Source organism: Cinclus cinclus, chromosome 1 (genome assembly GCF_963662255.1).
Source record: "Cinclus cinclus chromosome 1, bCinCin1.1, whole genome shotgun sequence".
NCBI lineage: Eukaryota > Metazoa > Chordata > Aves > Passeriformes > Cinclidae > Cinclus > Cinclus cinclus.
In genome coordinates this window covers 113,841,466-113,864,111 of record NC_085046.1, presented here as the reverse complement: position 1 = coordinate 113,864,111, position 22,646 = coordinate 113,841,466, and the positions used below count along the sequence as shown (strand labels likewise).

Below are 22,646 nucleotides of genomic sequence, written 5' to 3'. Positions count from 1 at the left end.
CAAGTGTCATTATACCTACATGTAAATAAACAACTCATCCTATTAAAATAGTCTAAATTCTTGTCATTCAACTTGAAAAGAATTAAAGAGGGTAATTTCAGCCTTTCAATTAATTGGGAGGAAGAGAATACCATTTGACAGGATGAACTAGTCAGACTACAAACAGAATGACTCTATGCCTGACTAACTTAAAGAAGACATCATTCTCCTCCCTGGCTTCTTTTGAGGAATATGATATTTCACTCTGGGAAGCAAAGCCAGTTTTCTACATATGAAAGAAAACTTTATCCTTTTGTCCTCTCCTCATTTGCCTAAAATTGTCCCTAAGATACCTGTTTTTTTTTTTTCCCTTGTGAACATCACAGTCAACATCTGCTTTTCCCCAAATATTTCACAATTCCAGGGATGTGAGGCTCAGCAGCTTAAATTCTAAAGTGTCTTTGGACACAATAATGACAGGCTCTGTGTCCTCTCCCTGGGGATGTAGCATCAGCTGTGTGTTTTCACTGGAATGAAGCAGCATGAAGCACTGGTGCCCTGCAGCTGGTGCCCTTACACAGCATATGACTGTAATATCACAGACACCACACCTGGATACTGCCAGGTCACAAACCTGGAGCTGGTGAAGAACATATTCCAAGCACCTTCTCAGCCACAGGGTGGAGTTGCCCTTTGACTGGCATGGTAATTACCAACTGGCAGAACATTGAGCACCTGCAGGGTTAGATGTGAATGTAGATAAGCAACATCTTTGAAGCTGGATGTAGCATGCACAGGCCTGCAGAGGGATCTCTGAATATCTCCACAGCTCTAGGGCTGCAGTGTCTCTGTAGGATTTTCGTTACAGTACTGAAAGTTTTGCTTACATGCCTGTAAGCACAAACCCTCCCTTAGCTGCAGTAGCCTATAGTTATCCCCTGGATCAGGCTTCAGCAGTATTATAACAGCTATCTGATAAACCAGCTACTAATTTTTAGATCGGGGGAGATTAAATTAGTTTGACTGACTGTGTGATGAAGTATATTTAACCAAGTAAAAGGAAAAAAAGAAACAACCATAGGAAAGGAAGTCTTCTGTGCTCCCTACTATTCCTCAGAAAGCAAGCAACTCATGCTTTGATTGAGGACACTAGATCCAAGTTTTGTGAGCTGGAACTCCTTTTCTTCTTCATTTATAGGGTGTACAGCCACTTCCTGCATATCTCTGATCAACTTCATCCTGAGATAGGATAATGGGTTCTCTGCAGAGTGCATGCCTAGAGGGTGCTCCACTGTGGTTGTGAGTTTTGGGCAAAGCTTTTAGAAAGAATATGCATAGATCCAAGGGATACATTAAATTTGTGCTGAGGATTTTGCTTCTCTCTGATGAATTAATAGAACTATTACTTTGATTTTGTTTAACTATCTAGTGACATTGCAGGCTGATGCCTTTGGCCTCTATGGATCAGAAGCATGCTTTGACACAGGAAACAAATGGAGCTTTTCCTGCTATTCTGAAAGTTAAAATTATTAAAACTGGAGAGTTAATGTTGTCACATACACTGCGTAGTAAGAGATTCCCACTTGTCATCTTGTATTTAATACTGGATTACTCCTAAAAGTCAATCACATTTCTTACTTCACAATCACAGACAGGCACCATGTGCTTCTTTCTGGGTCCTTATAAACGTGGACATTTTGTTTTTGTGACATCAAGTCACTAACTTCAACAAATACTACTGACCTACAAAGAGGTTATTTTTCTCACCAGTCTTTACCAGTGCTAAACAGCTCATCTTTTGAGGAATTGTGTATATTTGGGGTTTTTTTTTTGTTTCTCCAAATACATGAGTGCGAATTGCCACATGATTTAAACAACCACATTAATTTTTAGCACTGATTTGATATCAAACCATTTTGAATGTCAACTAAAATTCTTCCACAAATTCAGCAGATATCTAAATGACTGTTAGACCCTGCAGAAATTAGTTTTGTCAGAAAATGTTAAAATATCACTTGTCTGTATTTATCAAAGAATTTGTTTGTCACATCTGTTTGCACATGTGAATGGCTTATATTAAGATTTAAAAAGACAAACCCAAGTCATTCAGCTGCCCAGTAAGATAATTATTTATCAAGCACTTTAATAAAATAATCCTATTCTACCAAATCCATTTTTTTTTTTTTTGGCAGTAGAGTTTTAAGTTTTACACACTGATAATACATGAATGACTTATTAATATATTGACAAATGCTTAACCATTTATTAAAAGCTGTGGGGTATAATAATTAACAGTAATTAATAAAATATATTTAAAACACCTATTGCAGCTCAGCAGTGAAGATACTTTCCAATGCCATTCATCTCAGCACCTTACAAGTAAGCATCTTCACATCTTTAGTAACAAAATGTATTGGTCAATGTATAAGCCACCAGAAATATTCAAAAGTTCCATCTGGTTTGAGGACAAGAGTAATTCTCCAACCCTAATTTTTACTGCCAATCAAAAGGCCAATAAAATGAATTATACTTACAATCACTAGGCACGGCTGTTAGCAGTTGTGAGAATTTTGTGCATCAAATAAGCAAATACTCACTGAAACACTGTTAACTTTATCACCTTGACAATTGCAAATATGCCAGAGGATTTACACCATGAGAAAACCTTAGCCAAATCCCTTACTACACAGCTAGATTTTAGCATGTGTGTTTGACTGATTCTTATGCATATAAAAAAAGGATAGTGAATTATTTCAATAGACTGGCTTGATAGATTTGATAGGCTTAATTTGACATGCCTCCGTGCTGATTTTGGCTGGGGTAATTTTCTTCACAGTGGCTGATTTGGGGCTCGGGTTTGGATTTTTATGCTGAACATGGGGTTGATAATGTAGAGATGCTTTTGCTGTTGCTGAGCAGGACTTACACAGAGCCAAGGCCTTTTCTGCTTCTGCTACCTCCATGAGTGTATGGGAATGCATGGGAGTGCGTGGGAGGAGACAGAGTCAGGACAGGTCACCCCAACTGACCAAGAAGATATTCCAGACCATGTGGCATCATGTCCAGACAACGTGGGGGGAAGCAGGAGGAGGAGGGCCTTTGAGTGATGGTGTTTGTTTTCCCAAATAACCATTACACATGATGGGGCCCTGCCCTCCTGGAAATGGCCAAACACCTGCCTGCCCGTGGGAAACACTGAATTAATTCCTTGTTTTGCTTTGCTTGTGTGCACACCTTTTTATTCTGTATTAAACTGCCTTTATCTCATGACTTTTCTAGTTTTTGCATTCCCAGTTCTCTCCCTGATCCCACTGGTGGGGAGTGAGCAAATGGCTGCATGGGGCTTGGTTGATGTCTGGGATAAAACCACAACAGCCTCTTATGACATCTCTTAACTTCTCGTAACATGGAGTATATACAAAGTGTACGGAGGTGAATAGACATGCTGGTAAACTGTCATTTTTAGGCATTCTTGGTTGTGTGTTTATCCCTACTCTTGACATTGTTAGTGATGTACTTTAACTTTTAGATAGAACTGTTTGTGCATTTGCCCTTGTTTCCTATGTTTAATAGATTTATTATGATTTAAACAAATGCCAGACATGTGAAGGTTTGTTACTGGAAGGTCAATTATAAAAATATCACTCTCAGAACTGTTCCTGTGGCTTCTCTAGTTGCAGCAGTTTTTTGTTGGGTTTTTTTGTTTATTTGTTTGTTTTCTTTTTTTCAGTGCAGTCAAATGTGGATGAGCTTCTGGTATAAACTCAAAGCTAATTGCAGAGAAAGATAAGTTTAGGGCTAGAGACCAATTACATTGCATATATCAGTCAGGAGAATAAGTTTCTGTTTGACAACAAAACTCAATGTTTTGAAACACTGGGACAAAACTGAGACAAAAAGGCACACAAATACTTAATTTAAAAATTATAATTCTCTAAAGGATCTGGCTGTCAGTGAGCAGAATGCAAGCTATCCTAAATCACTCTGCATTCCCCAACACCCTTGTCACTTACCATGTCCACTCTATACCTCAAGATAGCAATGAGCTGTAACATTCCACTACCACACCAAAGCATCTAAGTTAGGTATATAAATTATTAATCACCATTGACATTTTGATCACTTAGAGAATGATAGCTGACTACTCCTTAGGCTACTTCACGTAAGAGCGAGGAAGTCGTGTTTTCATACTTGCATAAGCACGTGTTTTGGAAACAGGCTCCTCCTGCTAACTTACAGCTTACAAAGTTCTGGTTGCAACACCATTCCTCACCGATGTTGTTCACCTTGAAACGTCATCATAATAAACAAGCATCTTCCCCGGTTTGTTTCATAACCAGGAATTCATTGCTGAATCATTTCAGCTTCTCCTCACTGTAATCTGCTGCTTTTGCCATGTCATTGCTAATTGCAGCATGGGACACTTGGAGTTAGGTTACCCACCTATTTTGCATTTCCTGGCACCTTGTTTGGAGCCACATCTCATTGAGGCTTTGAGATCTGCCTTCATCCTCTGTGAGTTTATTTCAGCTTCCCATTTTGCTGACACCTAAATAGAATATTCAACAGTTAACTCTGCATGGAAACACACGCCTTCCATACAACTGTTTACACTGACAGAGAACAATTTTCCATCATATTTCTTGATGTAAATTACATCAAATTTTGTGAGGTATCATTTTATCTCAGCTTAACAGAAAAATATCTTATGAATCCCCATAAACTGTAGTTTGAATGGTGTATACAACACAGATGTGTACGTCAGAGCACACTGTGAATTTATTCCCTTTTTTTTCCTTTTATCACTTGCCAATAAACAAGACCTCTAATGTAACTTATTTGAAATGCAAGGTACACCAAATAAGTAGCATTCTTTTCATTACCTTTTTACATAAACAGTGTGTGGAAAACGTCATGGGGATTGAGACAAGTTGATGTCACAGGAGAAGCACATTCTTACAGACCTAGATTCGTGTGTGGCTTTCTGTTCAAAAATATTGAAGATACAGTGATGCGGGACTGTAGTTTTAGAGTCGGATAATACATGTACGGGAAACTGAGGACCTTTTAAAACTTTTAAAAAACTTTTAAAGGCGTGAAATGATAATCAGGGGATTCACTGATTTAGGAGGCACACTTAGGATCATCGCCTGCCTTTTGCTCCCATCCCGGCAAGCTGGAGAACAGCAATTTACGATATAAAGAAGTGTTTAAGGAGTGTTTAAGGAGTGTTTAAGAAGTGTTTAGCGAAGCAGCAGCAGAGGGAGGAGAGAGCACTGCCCTCCGAGCCCTCGGCCAGGTGGGATGGAGCGGCCGGGCGGGACGGAGCCAGAGGTGCCGGCCGGGCACGGGAGCACCACGGACACGGCAGCAGCAGCAGGAGCGGGATGTCCCGACGTGGGAGAGGGCGCTGCCGCCCGACAGGTGCCCTCGGGAAGCCCCCCAGGCTTGGTGCCCAGTGCCGCAGAGCCGGGCGGTCCCGCACCCGCCCAGCTGGAAGCGCCGCCCGCCCTGTCCCGCACCGCCCCGAGCCGCCCCCGCCCCCGCATGGAGCCAGGCCCCCGGGGAGGGCTGGGCAGGGACAGGGACAGGGCCAGGGACAGGGACAGGGACAGGTCAGCTCCGGTCCGGGCCGGCAGGAGGGTGCGGGGCAGCCGGGAGCCGGCGGTGAGTGCGGGAGGATCGGGAGCAGGGAGAGGGCGAGGATGTGACTGATGGGCAGAGCCGGGAGGGACCAAGGGACCGCAGCCGATGGGGCACGGCACGGCACGGCACGGCACGGCACGGCACGGCACGGCACGGCACGGCACGGGTCCGGTCCGGTCAGGTCCGATCCGCCCCGCCGGGACTGTGCGGGATCTTCTTCTCCTGAACCTCTCCTGTCCCGTCCCGAACACTGTAAAGGGAGTGGTGCTGCCTAATGCAGGATGAAAACCAGGGCTCCTAAGTGCCAGGGCCAGGCTTTTCCCTGGGAATTTGCTGGCAAATAGGAATAATACAAGTACACACGGCGTGGGAACGTCCCAGTTGCCTGGCTTCCGAAACAGGTCTCGTTTCCTGCTAAGGAGGACACCTTCCTTCCTAAGGTTGATAATGCACCGCTGTGTTCAGTACTTTTTTGTTCAGCTAGCATCACCTTGCTGTGAAAACCAAGTGCTCTACAGCTATTGCCGCAACATACCTGCCTAAAATGTATGTTGCTGAACGTTTCTAAAAACAGAGTTGGAAGCTGAGGAGCCCGGGGTGAAACAGGTCCGTAGGATCTAGAGGAAGACATTTGCTTTAATCCTACTAGTAAGGCAGCTTTCATAAAACAGTTCTTTAATAATGTATTTTTTATCTTCACAGAAGAACACTGCCAAAGAACTTGCTGATTGAAGGTCAACCTCTCCTTTCTTTCAGTCAATATCCCACTGCTGTAACGCATCGTGTTTCTGGGTTTGCACAACAGAAGAGCGGTGCTTGTACCTGAAAAATCATGTTCAACTTCAGATGCATCCAGAAGTTACTACAGTACCTGAAATTTATTTTTTTTCTACTTATCGAGAATATCTTCTGTATATTTTCTCGACGCAAAAAAAGTTTTGCTGGTGAAATAGTACTTATTACTGGCTCTGCAAATGGGATTGGAAGGCAGGTTGCCTTAAAATTGGCTCCTTTGGGAGTAACCTTGGTTCTTTGGGACATTGATGACGAAGGTAACAAAGAAACAAGAAGATTAGCCCAACAAAATGGGGCCAACCGAGTGTTTGTCTACCACTGTGACTGCAGCCGTAGGGAGGATGTCTACGAACAGGCAGACAAGGTAAGATCTGCATTTTTGCTTCTTTTTAATAGAATCCTATTGAGTTTGTTGTTGTTTTAGAAACTGTACTATTCCCTAGAGGGAAGTAATCATGTAGGGTAATGTCTTCCTCCTTTTGAATAGTTTCTAGATGGAAAACTATGGTTGCTACAGAGTAACTGGGTTTAATCAGTTCTGTTGAGATTTATCTACTTTTTCATTGTGAGATAGGAATGTTTAGATTAAGAGTATGGTAAAACATGCAGCAGAGATTATCTCTATATATTAACCTATTTAGGCTTTCTAGTTTCTTTAAGATACCAATAAATTATTTAAAAAGGAAAGAACAATCAGTGGATATTGTAAAATGGATATCTTTTCCTTTGCCTATTTGTTCAGGAAACTGTAGTTATTTTAAGGGTGATTTGGGATGTAATGTTTTCAGACGTCGTTAGGATGTGGCTGGTCTCCAGTCAAATTGATGATTCAGCTTCAGTTCCTTTTTTGATCAATACAGGTGGAAAACAAGGTAAAGAAGAGCACAATTTTAAATGAAACTCTTCTGCTGTGCTGACCTATGCTTTGTAAACTGTTACCTTATTATTATTATTATTATTATTATTATTATTATTATTATTATTATTACGACTACTACTATTACTATTACTACTATTATTGTCAGAGTTCAGGAATTAGATATTGAATTAACATGATTATTTTTTACTTTTCCTTAAACTGCCTGAAAATACTGCTCAGTGCAACTTCACTAAAAATCCAGTTAGCCACTCTGCAACTTCATCCAACTATAAACTTCTGTTACATTCTCAATGTATGTGCTTACATACATGATTCTTATGTCACATCTTTGGCATTCTATGTCTGAAGGTATACATCAGAGAAATTAGCTAAATTATTTTATGATGTGACTGTTGATAGATTGGTTCAGAATAGACTTACAATGTAACATTATTTTTCTATGAGTTGTGGGTGGTAAGGTGATGACATGGGCGGGCTCAGCTCTTTGTTTTGTGGTAGTTGTTTCTAATTTTAACCAAATCAGATTAAGTCCTTCTAGCAGGGTTATTTTTTTCCTCAAGAAATGTTCTTGAGGAAAAGTACTTCTAAAAGGTAAGTTGGAATCAGGATCTGGAAGTATCTGGAACTGCAATTCTCATGCTTGTAAATCAGAAAGGGTTTCTTTTACCCATACTTATAAGTAGCATGTGGACCACAGCTCACTCACACTGTGAAGAAAAAAAAATAGCATTTTGAAATTATTTGTTTGCTCTTACTTTAGCAGAATCTCAAAAGGTTTGCTTTGTGTCCCCCAGTAATTTTTGATCTCCAAGCACATTAACCAAATCAGCCACAGGACTCCAGGCTGCGGAATTTGCTGTGCCCAAATCAGCAAACACTATTCTGAAGTGCACAGACTGACCTGCCAGCAGAAACTTAAAGAGCAGTTCAAAATTTAAAAATTGCTGCTGAGGTGTCAAATTGTTGTTAACAACGCCAACATATTCACAGATATTTGCATGTATTTTTCAGTCCTGGAGGAGACAGAAATTTCCTTAGATTAGGAGTTTTTCAACTATGGCTCTCCACTACCCTTGCAAATTTTTGATTGGTAATACAACAAGACTTGAGCTTGGACGCAGGAGAGAAAGCAATAGCAAGAAATTTAAATAAATTGGTTTTATTTTGTATACTCACCACCAAAAAGCATAAGTATTTTCCCATAATGTAAGTTTTGTTTCTAGGAAACAAAAGAGATCATTGAAGTCTCTAAAGAAGAGGTTTCAGAACAAACTGGTCAAGTGAACAACAACCAATTTTCAGGAACAAGAGGTGTCCACCTGGGAATTCTGAAGGAAATCAGACATGGATCTGGCGGGCTAGAAATGCAGAATGTGTCTTTTTCTGTAACAGATGATCAAGGAACAAAGCATAGTAAATATGCCAGTTTTAAAGGGCACTTGAGAGGACACAAACACACTATGAGCCTGTCTTTCAGATAACTAGTAGAAATCTTGTTAACAGCAGAATTAACAGACACCTAAAATACATAATATAGAATAATCAGCTTGACTATTTCTAAATGGAAGCCAAGCTTCACATATATTTTGTAGTAGTGAGTAAACAGGACAACCTATGCCATGGTAAATAAAATGCTGCTATTGGTGAAGATATGTTGTCTTGTTGAGAAAAAGAGGATCATCATATGGAGTGACTAAAAGCGTAGGGAGAAAGCACAGATGTGTTCCTCAAAGGAAGAACTGAGTATTCCTGGCATACTGAACAGTGTCTAGATTTGCATTCACTTATGCAGGTGGAAAGGTGCAAGCCCTGCTTGTGAGAAGGCCTAAACCTGACACAGCCGGAGAAATATCAAACAAAACTTCACTGAATGCTAAGGTTCCCCAAGAGAGCCAAAGGAAGATCAGATGTTGGGACACCAGATCCAATCACCTGTTTCCAAATTGCCAGACAGCAGCACATGTGGGATTTTAATGTTTTTGTAGCCATAATATAATTTTTGAGACCTCAGATAATCATCCACCTTTAGCAGAGAAATCTGTTAGACTGATTCTTCATACTGTACATAATTCTTGGGCATCTGCTTTGATACAATCCAAATCATGGAAGAAAATCTTTTGAAAACAAACCCAAATGGAGCTGATGATGATTTTATATATTTTATGGTAGATGCCATTGTGCTCAGAGGATTGCTATCCCAGGTATCTGAGCTGAATTCTTTACCAATTCAGTACCAAAAATAGGGGATTGCAGATGTTCAGATTGCAGTTAAAGCATGCTCACAGTGCACACTAAAGCTTCATAACGTTTTACCTTTGTTTTTTGTGGAAGCCAAAAGTGTTCTGGAGTTCAGCGAGCAATTAGACAAATATGGGGAGACGGGCAGGGTAGAGAATCACTGGGATATATTAAAGAAAATTATAAATCTATATTGTACCTCTCAAAATGTCCTGAGTTGCAGCATGTGAAAAGTTGAGACCTTAGAGCCTGGATCCTTCTTCATTGCTTTCCACCATGAGACAAGGGCTGGGGGGCTTGGATGGACCTTGGATCTGATGCAACACAACAGTTCTTGCATGCTTATGTTTTCATACATATCAATTATTGCAAATATTACTAAACATTTTCATAAATGAAGCACAAGAGGCCAGGGTACCTGCTAAAGCTTTCTGTTTATTTTTTTTTTGTATTTTAATTCAGGTTAGAAAAGAAGTTGGAGATGTTACAATTCTAATCAATAACGCTGGCATACTGATGGGGAAAAAGTTCTGTGAGCTTACAGACGAAGATTTTGAAAAGACCTTCAGAATCAACTTCTTTTCTCAAGTCTGGGTAAAGTTTTTCTGAGTTTTTTTACTCCTGGGAGACCAAAAGGTACAGACAAGTATTCTGGTGTTAAAACCACAATGTTAAAACCACCATCTACCTTAAAAACTCAGCTTGGAATAGGGATGTGAAGGACCTTGACTGGGGGAATATATGTTTCCATGATCATCCTGTAACTGGAGACAGTCTCCCCAGTATGTCTCAGTAATGTTAACACAAACCTGCCTGGGCACTCTGGTAAATCAAATTTTGTGCAGCTGTATCATGAAACACGCCCTACCTGTTAACAGCTGTGGTTGAAGGGAGTGCTGACATGATGGAATGTGACTTCCCTGCTCCTGATATTTCCTGGCATCTGATGGTGCTGCCTAAGAGACTTGCAGCATTCAGGGAGACACAACCATGGTTTACTGGCAGACTTAGCAGTGTTACATTTACAGTTGGATTCAATGATTTTAAAGGTCTCTTCCAGCCTAAATGATTCCATGATTTTATGCTGCACATGTTGGTCTTCAGGCTAATGCTTTCATTCCCAGTCACCATCTGATTGAAGTACATAGAAAATTAATCTGGCTAGTAAGAATTTAGTTTGTTTTTTTTTTTTTTTTTTACCTCTGAAGGAATTTGCAGCTATTTGGGGTCTCAGTAGTTTTAGGAGGGCTTTTTTTTTTTTTTGTGAGACAGTGTTACTATTGGCCCCTCTTGCACTTTTTGTTTATATGCCTGAGTGAACAGCCTGAATTGGGGAGCAATACAGCATTGCAAATCCTTGTTAAAAGGCAGTTATCTATGGAAAATAATTGCAGATAGAAGTTCTCTAAGTAGTCCCCAGCCACACTGCATTGTTCTTCCAAATACTTGAGGAAAGTGGACTGGGAGAGGTGTTCCTCCGACAGGTCTGAAGAAACCCAGGGCAGGAGGAGAGTGATGTACAAGGCACATCTGGAGTCTAATAGGATTCCTCAGCTATTGAAAAAAAAAAAAAAATTGGTACCGCTCCTGTCGCTTTTTCTTCTCTCCCCCTTTGTAAAACACTAGCATTCTTCCCAGTGAGTATCACCCACGACGTCCTGGAGAGCTGGAATTGCCAGGGAGTTCGGCTCCTAGTAGAAAGGGCCCACAGACAGCTGAACTCTCCTTAATGTGTTGTCTTCTAGCTCCCTCTTGTGTACCAAACCTTTGGTCATAGACAAATTGTGAGGAACCAGGAAAGCACAGAAAATACAATATACAATATTGCTGCTTTTTATAAGATTATTTTAATGCTGTTAGATCTTCAGACAGAGGGTAGTCATTCAAGGAAATGTTGTCTCTCATTTAAAAATTGTTACAGAGATAAAATGTCATTTGGGCTTCTTATGTACTGAAGACCCAGAAAGCGAGTTTGGATAAAAGACCCAGAAAGACCCTTGTATCATCAAATTTTCCAATGAAACTTTTTTGTTTTGCCTATTTATAAAGGGGATTTTAAAATAAGTATATCTTTATTCTTTTAGACTTGCAAGGCCTTTCTTCCAGCCATGGTGGCCTGTAACCGTGGGCACCTGGTTAGCACAGCCAGTGCAGCTGGATTAATAGGACTCTACAGGACATCAGGTAATTATTGTCAACTTCCATTACAAATTAGATCTACATACCAGTCACTTTTCTTGGACATCTCACAAGTGCTTGGCTTTAGCAGCCTGCACTGACAAGCACCTGTGGGTGCCAAAGGTGATGGTTTACTAGAGTGTGATGGTGTCGTGTGCCTGAGCAGCATGGGGAGCTCTCTGAAGATTTTACTGCCTGGTCACAGACTGTCTTTTCTCCACATAAGAAGGACAGCTCAGGTCATACACGTGCAGTGAGAGGGAGACCTGCCTACAGATTGTCTAACACTTTCTCATGACAGCTTTTCTGCAGGTGAACATTCACAGACCTGAGACGCACAAGGGTTATACCTGGAACTACACATTCAGTTGGAATATGGTTTTTCAAGTACAGGAGGCTTTTTGGCAGAATTTTCAATAAAATGAATTTTAATTAAGTGTGGTTTAAGCTATTAAAAGCTCAGTATTCTCAGCTGTTTCCCTCGGGAGAGCAGTCTGTTAGTCTAGACAATTTCATCAGTCTGAGTCTGCCGCCCAGTCCCTCCTCAAGCCTCTGTCATGTTGATTGTGTCCTTGAGGTCACCCTATGAGAGCTTGAACTTGAGTGTAATAAGGGTCTCTTGTTTCTTCTGCTGATTGATGATGTTACTTTAGTGTTTAATTGCTACCTGTTACCTAGGGGTTACCTTGATATAATATCAATATTTGGTATTGGTAATATAAGTCAGATTCAACTTTCAACTGTAAGGCTCCTGGGAGAGGGCCTTCCCATCCATGCATTATAACCTTTTATACCTTAGTTATGTATTTTCTAGGCTGTGTGGTTCCATCATTCACTCTAAGTGAACTCCTGAAGAATAGCAAACTACTTCTGATGCCAGTCTTTAGAGTCAGTTTTTTAGCAAAATTGGATTTCATTGTATCTAAAAACTATTTTCATACACACTTGAAAAAGTTTTAGGAAATGACATTTAAGGCATTATATTAAATTAGTTTCTAACAGCTGGAAAACTGTAGAATAATTTGTGTGGAAGCAACCTCTGAAGGTCACTTTTTTCCATATCCCCAGATAAAAACAGGCCTAATTTAGGTCAGATTGCACAGAGCTGTGTGAGGGCAAGTTTTAATTTTCTCCAAGGCTGGGGTTCCATACATTCATCAAACAGTAAAAATCAGATTAGTTTCTGTCTTCCTGGGCAAACAAAATGGTATTGCAGTTGCAGGGCAAATCAGAAGTAATAGGCTGAAGAAGCATTTATAAGTAGGGTGTTTTTATTTTACCCCTAGAAATCATTATTTCTGAAACGTAACCTGTGATATTAAAAGTTGAAGACATTCTGAACTGAAAGGCTGCCTGGTTTGTATATGGGTATCTGGAAACTTACAGAAAATGCTGAATAAAGTCATTTGCCCATATCTTTCTATAGTGCATTGAAAATAAAAAAACCTCATCTGAAAAAGACTCATTCTATCTTCAGGCAATTTGTGCATAATTCGTGGGAAGAGCCATTAATCTCCTCAGTTAGGATTACCAATATGCTTCAAATACTAATCACAAGACTGCCAATGATAGAACTAAATAATATTGTGGCTTAAATAGTATTACAAAGAATTCAGTTCTGTATATAGCCTTTACTGTGGTGCTTTTAAAATTTTGGATATTTCTCTTTTCTTCACTTTCTAGATTATTGTGCAAGTAAGTCTGCAATCATTGGAATGATGGAAGCCATAAATTCAGAACTGTATCATGAAGGAAAACGTGGCATTAAAACCACAATCATTTGCCCTTATTTTATTAGTACTAGGTTAAGCAAAGGCTTCAAAAGCGCGTAAGTAAAGCTTAGATTTGTACTGTTTTGTATATAAAAAATAATTACCACTCACTCAGTTTTTGGTTGGTTGATTAGATTTCCAATTCAGTAATTTTGCCCTATTGGTACAGACAACTATGTCTTTTGACATAAAGAAATGCAAGCCTTGCACAAAGTTAATAACAAGAATAACCTGTGCAATAACCTCACAGTCAAGGAACAGTTGGGGATACACAGAAGTATTTAAGGGTTAAAGGAACTTTATTTGTCAGGAGAGTGCTGATGTTCTCTGCCCCTAGTAATTTTGGCAGTGTAATTACAGTTATGGCTGTCGAGACACCCATGAGCTGTCCTTGTGAACTGTGCCCTGCTGCCTGTACTGGCAGGTACTGTAGTTCTGAGTGAGAACAGCTGTGGTGATGGCATCAGGTGGGTGGCTCTGTGGCTGCAGTGATGGGAGATGCTGCAAGCACTGGAAGAGCCATTGCAGGAGTGCAGTACCAGTGATCTTGGTTTTTCAGTGCTCTGCTCCTGCTTGCACCATTCATCATCGTGCAGCAGTGTATGTATGCAGAGCAGAGCCCTTCTCCTGGCTGGTGACAAACCTGGTCCTGGTCTATTTGGCTGTCACCTCAGCATTTACAGCAGAAAAGGACTGCTGGAGAGCAATGATGCACAGAAGAGCACAGAGTATGGCTAAGCTTGGAAGTTTCCAAAGCTGCAGTAGTGTGGGCATCAACTTCATTGTGGTCAGCTTACGAAAAAGTCATTAAATTCACAACATCATCAAAGTTTTTTCAATTTATTTTGATGATAGCATGAACAAAAAGTTTGGAGATTCCTTTTCAAGACCACTTGAGGGGAAGAGGGGAAATGCATAAATTATTTAATTATTTATGTATGTGTATTTGTCTTGAAAGTAAAGTTTTATAACTTCACAACCCTTTTTTCTTGTTTTACAGAAAACCCTGTTTGCTTCCTGTTTATGATCCAGAGTATGCAGCCAGCAGGATCGTGGATGCAATTAAAAAGGAAAAATTTTATCTGATCATGCCTCCAGCTGTATACTTACTTGGACTCAAAATGTAAGCATGTGACTTGTCTTCTAGCTTTACCTTCTTTCCTTTGCCATATGCCTGTAAAATCAACAGGAAAGTTTAGTCAAAACAAATTTTAGTTAATATTCCTGCAGTCAATCCAGTTATACATACCCAATTTTAAAGAAACACTGGGTTTGATTTTTTAATAATCTAGGTGAGTAACATTCCTCTGGCCTTTTCTGTCTCTAAGAAATATTTTAAGCAGCAGTTGGTTATAGAAACTTCAAAAATTTTCCTGAGATGGTACACTGAGAGCAATGCCTGGTCTAGCACTGTCTGCTTCCAGTCCCTGCCACCACGGCAGGCTGGGCTTTGGCAAAATGTCTTGGTCTGTCATTCGTTTTCCTGATTTATAACACTGAGGTGCCAAATGTGTTACTGCCAGATGTTAGAAGTATTGAGCACATATAATGCATTTGTCATTTTTTTATTTATGGAGTACCTTTTTTGAAACAAAAATAGTCTAATTCAATGTTTGTCTCATCAGTTTCCTTCCTAGAAAAGCAGCATTGTTTCTCGAGTCTTACGTTAAGTTCCCTGAGAGCATGGAAGAAGCTTTCGGTCGGAAGAAAAAGGATTGAAACAAAAAGTATTCTGAAGACCTCAAGTGCCATCTAATTGAACATTTGCAGTAAAAAATAATTTAAAATAATATTTATTCCTTTACAAAAAATTACTTATGCTATTATACATTGGTCAGCATGCCATTTAATTATTCACAACTGTCTTTTAAGTCATTATGTTTGGCAATTTTCTGAGAAACTTTTGAAAAGTCACTAAAATTTAAAATTAAATAGGTATTACATTGAGTGACCAAGCAACAACTTTGCATGGACTATACTGTTTTCAGACTGAAACTTCAATGAGGTATCCTGTTGGTGTGGAACACAATTCTGTTGTAAATCATGGGATAATGAAGACAGGAGGAATACCTCATGTGTTCTTGGAAAATTATGGGCAAAATCTCTCCTTGTATTTGGAGAGAACTCATATCCATGTTCTTCAACTCTCTTCAAAGGAAATTACAACCTAAAGGTCCTGAAGAACAAAACAAATCCCCCAATAGCAGAAGTTTGGAGATTAGTTATACAAAATATGTGCTGATACTTAATTGATAAAAATCAATCCTCATGTAAATGTTCAGAAAATGCTAACATAAAATGTTCATAATTGGCTTAATTTAAAAATACGTAAGTGAACTGCATAGCAGAATAGTGAATATACAAAGTCTAGTTTAAAACCCTAAGGAACTACAGATAACATTTAACAGTCATCTATTGACCACATTTGCCATCATAATTCAACTGTACTTAACTAATCTCATACTTATGAGCTCCTAGATACAAATAGTTATAAGAGTACACACTGTTGAAAGCCCTATGTTTCCCAAGTATGCATGCATTCAAAAAATTCTTTCATGTACCAGTAGATACTACAGGGAAACTTTTCTCTAAGAGAAGGAAAAAGCAATCTGAAATTTGGCTCTTCAGAGTCTTGCTTGCTTTGGAAAGCAAAGTTTATTGATTTATATTGCTTAAAATTCTCTGGGTGATGAGTAATTAAATATTATTTTCTTCTTACTAATGAGACAGCAAAGTCTAAATTGTTTCCTGCAAATACCAATCATTTTAACAATTGCAGGCAAATATGTTGAGTATTGGGATTCCCTTGTTCTGCATGAATGTTACAATATGGCTCTAGATCTTTGATCATTTTTAACTATTATTACAGGAGTCAATGCAAATTGACATGACATCATGTTTGTCACTGAACACATGTTTGGGCCTGAACATCTTAATGCATAATTTTGTTGCTGGTGCTGCAGAGCTTAAGAGCAGGGCTCATGAGGTGAGAAAAATGTATTTAAAAATTATTTGTGAAACAAGACTCCCACTTGAAGTAGTGTCACCTGCTAGTGATGTTAATACATGGTGGACTATCCATCATTTCAATGTTAAAGGTTTCAGGATTGAATATTTACAGGCAAGGAGCTCATTGTAAAGGCTCACTTTTCAGGATGCCTTTCCTGGTTTTGTTTTTTTTAACTAAAGTATATCAACCTTACCACCTACATCTGCAGTCATAAGTTCACCAACCATATAGGGAGGACATTAGTAGGTTAAGAACAATGTAAAGGAAATAGTACCCTATTTTCTAAGTTATATTTTGCCTATTCTGCACAGCCACCCTGCAAAACCTTATTCTGTATTGCAGCAACCTCACTCAAGGGCACTTTTGGCTCCATATTCTATTCAGGCTAATCTGCTTGTGTCAAGAAGGAATTTGTAAAGCTTATACTTTCTAAGTCTCACAGTGATCTGTTAGATCTTCTTATCAGTCCTAGAAATCAGTAGCTAACTCTTTTCCCTCAAAATACCAGGAAAAGAGTTTCAGGGTTTGGTGGTGGTTGGTGGTGGTGGTGTTTAGGGGTAGTAGTTTCTCTTTTTCATACAGAAAAGGAGTGTAATAGATCTAGTAATACAATTCATAAACTGTAAGCTAAAACCTTCCTATTAAAGCTCAGAAGATGCATTTGAATGGTGTTCCTGTTTTTTTTTTAATAGAAAATTATCTTAATATTTTGAAATATAGTGTGCCACTTAAGAAGAATCTCAATGTTATCATCAACTCCTGAGTATCATGTCCTGACTTTCTTTGAGGCTTTCATCTTATTTATAATTCCTCCATGATAAAACCATTTTTACAGGAGAAATTCTGTTACTACAGGAGCTGCAAATGACACTGGAATACAGTTTATCTTAATTTTTCTCACTTTTTCTCACTCCTTTTTCTCTGCAAAACTGATGAAGAAAGGCCTGGTGTTGCTGCACCAGTAGTGAGATAATCTGTGATGTCAGTTTATTGCTCTTGTTTTATGCCCATTGGTACAGCATAGCTCTTCAGAGCACATTTTTAATACAAAGGAAATTGTAGTATTGAGTATCTCAGGAAGAATCTTAGTCAATTCAAATTATAAGCATTTTGAGAAAGAAACATTTGAATTATTCTGGGTCACTTTGTAATCTAAAATCTTTGAATAAACTTTAGAGGCAATGATATGCAACTTTGATTTCTCATTAATTTCATTCTTCTACATCACTTAGTTCTTCTTTTACTTCAGAGTTTAATGTTTCCACCCAAATTCATTATGTGTTCCCTATAAGTCATTATTACTGTTTTTCACAGATGCTCAAGTTCTTCATTTCAAGTTCTTCATGTATAGCTAAGTATGTAATAAAAGCCCAGAGACACTGAGATGCAACTTGCAGCAAATCATAGACTGGACTTTCTGGACTTCCCCAGAAATTCTGATATCCTGATCTGCTTTATCACCCAAACTGGCATTGACCCATTAAATTTGAAAATATTCCCATAAAAACCTCTGTCTTTCTAAAGGTCTGATCACCCTCTATTATTTTAGAATGATGGCTTTTGTAGAAGACACTCTAAGAATACTCAAAGCTAATTTGAGGCTAGTTTCATATACTAAAATGAAAAACGTATTTCCAGATCCTGCGATATCTGAAGTGTTTTTCATTAGTAACTTGTATTTTCTCAGCCTCTCTCTGGAAAGATGTTTAGTTCACAGCTCCCACAGGTTATGGGACAAGTGTGGAGGGATAGATTTGACACTGGAAGCCAGGAAATTCCCTGTTTCTCTGTCACTACCTTTGTCTTTGACCAAACTTGTACCCCGAGAAACACAACAAATAGTGAAAGCTGTATAAACCATGTAGAAGTGTACTGTCCTGGAAAAAGGAATCTTCATGCTTATACATTTTTTCATGGAAACTAGGAAAAGAATTTTCATCTCTTTACGTTTAAACCTAGAGAAATGTTATTACTTTCTATATTGTCTGATGATTTTCAATATTTCATATAATTTCATGAGGAAATATCTGAAACAATCCAAAGAGCCCAGTTATTAACAGATCAAAATTCTACATTGATTACTATTATGGATTTTTCTAGTTTCTTTCTGCAGTCAATACAATGCCTCTGTTCAATATTTTAGATTCTTCAGGATGCTACGGACTGCTAATAAAGAATGACTGTTTAATTTTTAAAATAATTAATGCAGCTCTAATTGCCTTCTACCATTGCACAGAACAGTTGCTCAAGCCAAATAAATAGTCAGGTGGCCTTCCACTTCATTAACTAATCTCAGCTGGCAGGAGTGCCTGAGGTAGCAGTGATTTATAGAGTCACAAGGCATTGCTCAATGCTTTCATAAACTCCATGCTTCCACAGTGCTCATTGATCAAGTGCACTCTGTTTGTGGAAGGGGCATTCTAGCAGTTGCTCTGTTGCTTCCTCCATATCTTCTTTCTCAGAAATGTAGTTAACAAATGAAACATTAATAGTTCCAATATCCACTTTGAGTGCATTTGCACACTTACAGATACTTTCTCTTCTGCAACTAGATGGGCTGAGTAGAGTTGGCCTCAAGAGTCTGTTGTGTTGCCTGTCTGCCTGGCATGATATGCTAGGAGGTAACAGGAAATAAGGAATTAGATGCTCCTACAGAACAGGAAAAGAAGACAGAGAGTGTGATAGTCCTGAAAAGATTTTTGAAAGTTACTTAGAGTGTGACAGCAAAAATATTAAAATTAGGAAAGCAGGCCAGACCTATGTCTACTTTCTTGTCTAAAGCCCTTCATTATCTACAGCTTGGATTTCCCTGGAAGCTGAAGGAATATCAGTGCCCTGACTGCTAAACTGGCAAATCTGAGAGTCCCCACACAAATTAAGGGAAGACCCATGTTTCTAAACATGTCTTCAAAAGCAGGAGATAAGAGACCACTGTGGGACCATGCAGGAATGGAAATTAGAAGAAAATTGTTCCTCTTCAATATTTAAGCCACGTTACATAGGACTCTGCTTGCCTTGCACACATCTGTTTACCACCTGGTAAACTGGTGGTGTTTATTTAATATACATAATTCTTTAATATATAATTTCATGGAAGCTGATTTCCTGTTTTGAAAAGGTTTTACAATTTTTTCTAATCAATTATTACCCTCCATTTGCATTTTTACAAGGAAGGAACATACTTTTACACAAAAGTCAGAAGCCACTGGAGTAACTAAAGCAAGAATCATAAAAATAAATGCCACTTATTTTACATAAGGAACTAGGTTTTTTATACATCAGCAGAAGCAGCACACAGAATTCCTACATAAGGAACAACCTCCATAATTTGAGAATCATGGTACACATGTCACAATGGAAAACCTATTTCAACCACACATAATAGCAACTGATGCATTGTTGGGATAAATTCTTGACATGCATTGCTCTGTAAATGAAAGGTGCTTCCATCTTGAAGATGGCATCATATCTAGTAATGATGATAACAATTAGTTTTAGTGGTTTGTACTCCACCACATGCAAAATACCTTTAAAATAACTCCTTCAATACTGTTGCAACAGAGATGCATTCAGATACTTCTTAACATAACCTGATAAAATGTTTAAAAAGGAAGTGCAGAAGGCTGCCATTAGAAGAATTTGATAATACTACACTTGCAGTATTGTGTTGCTCTTGGTACTATTTATAGGAAATGTCATCTTTCTGGGGAAATATGAAAAATAAGCATTTAACATTAGGTGGTACTGCATGCAACAAAGAGGTTGTACATGTTTAATTCTAGAGTGCATGAGTCTTCTTTTTGTCCTAGTATTTTTGTTTCCAGCTTTTTGCTTCTGGTTTCTTCGCTTTCTTGGTAGAAAATTATCCTTAGTATTTTTATGTGCAGCTTTAAAATTGTCTCAGAGACATTTGAGTTCCTGGTAATTTTCTTTGAAACTTTTGTATCATTCTTATCACAGAATCACAGAATCACTGGGTTGGAAAGAGACTTTCAAGATCATCCAGTCCAACCCATGCCCTAACACCTCAACTAAACCATGGAACTGAGTGCCACATCCAGTCTTTTTATAAACACATCCAGGGATGGTCACTCCACCACCTCCCTGGCCAGACCATTCCTGTACTTTATCACTCTTTCCATAAAAAAAGTTTTCCTAATATCCAACCTATATTTTCCTTGGTGCAGCTTAAGACTGTGTTCTCTCATTCTGTCAGTTGCTGCCTGGAGAAAGAGACCAAACCCCACCTGACTACAAACACCTTTCAGGGAATTGTAGAGAGTGATAAGGTCACCCCTGGGTCTCCTTTTGTCCAGACTGAACAACCCCAGCTCCCTCAGCTGTTCCTCACAGGGTTTGTGTTCCAAGCCCCTCACCATCCTTGTTCCCCTACTCTGGACATGCTCAAGAGTCTCAATGTCCTTCCTAAACTGAGGGGCCAGAACTGGACACAGCACTCAAGGTGTGACCTCAGGGGAAGTACAGGGGAAGAATGACCTCCCTGCTCCTGCTGGCCACACCATTCCTGATAGAGCCCATGGTGCTGTTGGCCCTCTTGGCCACCAGGGCACACTGCTGGCTCACGTTCAGTCAGCTGTGGAGCAGCACCCCCAGGTCCCTTCCTGCCTGGGCACTGTCCAGCCACTCTGTCCCCAGCCTGTAGCAGTGCAGGGGGTTGTTGTGGCCCAAGTGTAGGACTTGGCACTTGGACTTGTTAAACTTCATCTTATTGGACTCTGCCCATCCATCCTACTGCTCCAGGTGTCTCTGCAGAGCCCTCCTACCTTCCAGCTTAGTGTCGTCTGCAAATTTACTAATGGTAAACTCATCCATGTACCCTCATCCCTGTCATCAATAAAAGTACTGAACAGAGCTGGCCCCAACACAGACCCCTGAGGGACACCACTGGTGACTGATCCCCAGCTGGATGCAGCACCGTTCACCACTCTGTTCCCAGACATCCAGACAGCTCTAAATCCAGCAAAGAGTGCCCCTGTCCAAGTCATGGGTTGCCAGCTTTTCCAGGAGTGTGCTGTGGGACAGTGTCAAAGGCCTTGCTGAAGTCCAAATAGACAATATCCACAGCTTTTCCCCCAAAAACAATATCAGAATTTCATATTGTAGGAAAGGCAGTTTGCCTTAAACTGAGACACAGTTGGAGCTACCCTAGTGCTCTAGGTCATCGACAGAGAAAACTTAGGTAGTCTGGAGAAAATAATGTGTAAGGAATGCTTGCCTACTAACAGAGCTGCAGGAGTAAGGAGGAAGGCCACAGAGGAAAGACAGGATTTCTTGCTTATGTGTTGTTATTCATTGAAGGAGTAAATCTTCCAAAATCATGTTTATTAAATTGTGACATTTGGGAAAGGGGATTAAACAAACAGGTATGTGATCTTTTTCTAATTAAAAAAGGAAGTTGTAAAAAAATGCTTTAACTGTGTCTGTAATAAATATCCTTGGAACATACTTCACTTTAAGCTTTCCCATAAAAAATGCTAGCTGCTTTGGTCAAAGATCAGAATTAGCTGTAAAAATGAAGCTTTTCCCTTTGTCTGGCAGAGACTCAGAGTTTCCAAAGGGTACCAAGAAAGAAAAAGGAGCAGGAAACTTCTGATTTTGCCCTTTATGTTTAGCCAAATGTGTATGAGCAGCAGTGCCTGGTATACTGTGGCTTCAGGGTGTGTCTAGGATCCAGGGCAGTGTTAGGTTCCCACAGACCGTCAGCCTTGCCTGGATGGCACAAGAAGGATAAAGCTCTGCTTGTGGTGTTCACCAGAGCTACAGCACAAAGACCCAGCATGCTCTGCCTTCACTTGGCTCTTCTACCACACTTCTCATCAGCTTTGCTGACTGGCACCTAGATGTTGCTAAAACCTAACAGCCAAACAATATTCCACTGATTGCAAAAATGGAAAAAATCCATTTTCAAACTCTCATGGCTTGTAAATGATGTCCATTTACAAAAGACAAAAACTTCCAAGACTCTTTCTTGTAAGGAGTACTTATCTCCAGATATATTTATTTCAGCCAGTCATAGTCAGAAAGAACTAACCACTTTGCCTAAAACTATAAATCACAACAAGACCAATGAAAAACAACAAAATGGAAAACTAAATGGAAAAATATTTTTAGCACCTTTGCCAAATCA

General features: G+C 39.4%; 1 protein-coding gene across 1 annotated transcript; it reads left to right on the top strand.

Annotated features, from left to right (window-relative positions):
• Positions 1–6,457: 6,457 nt before the first annotated feature.
• On the top strand, positions 6,458–15,207 carry LOC134049407 (epidermal retinol dehydrogenase 2-like). The gene is made up of 6 exons (XM_062501844.1): positions 6,458–6,784; positions 10,001–10,132; positions 11,623–11,722; positions 13,400–13,544; positions 14,489–14,611; positions 15,114–15,207. Exons 1-6 carry the CDS (start codon positions 6,458–6,460, stop codon positions 15,205–15,207), a joined length of 921 nt encoding a protein of 306 aa, XP_062357828.1.
• Positions 15,208–22,646: the final 7,439 nt, after the last annotated feature.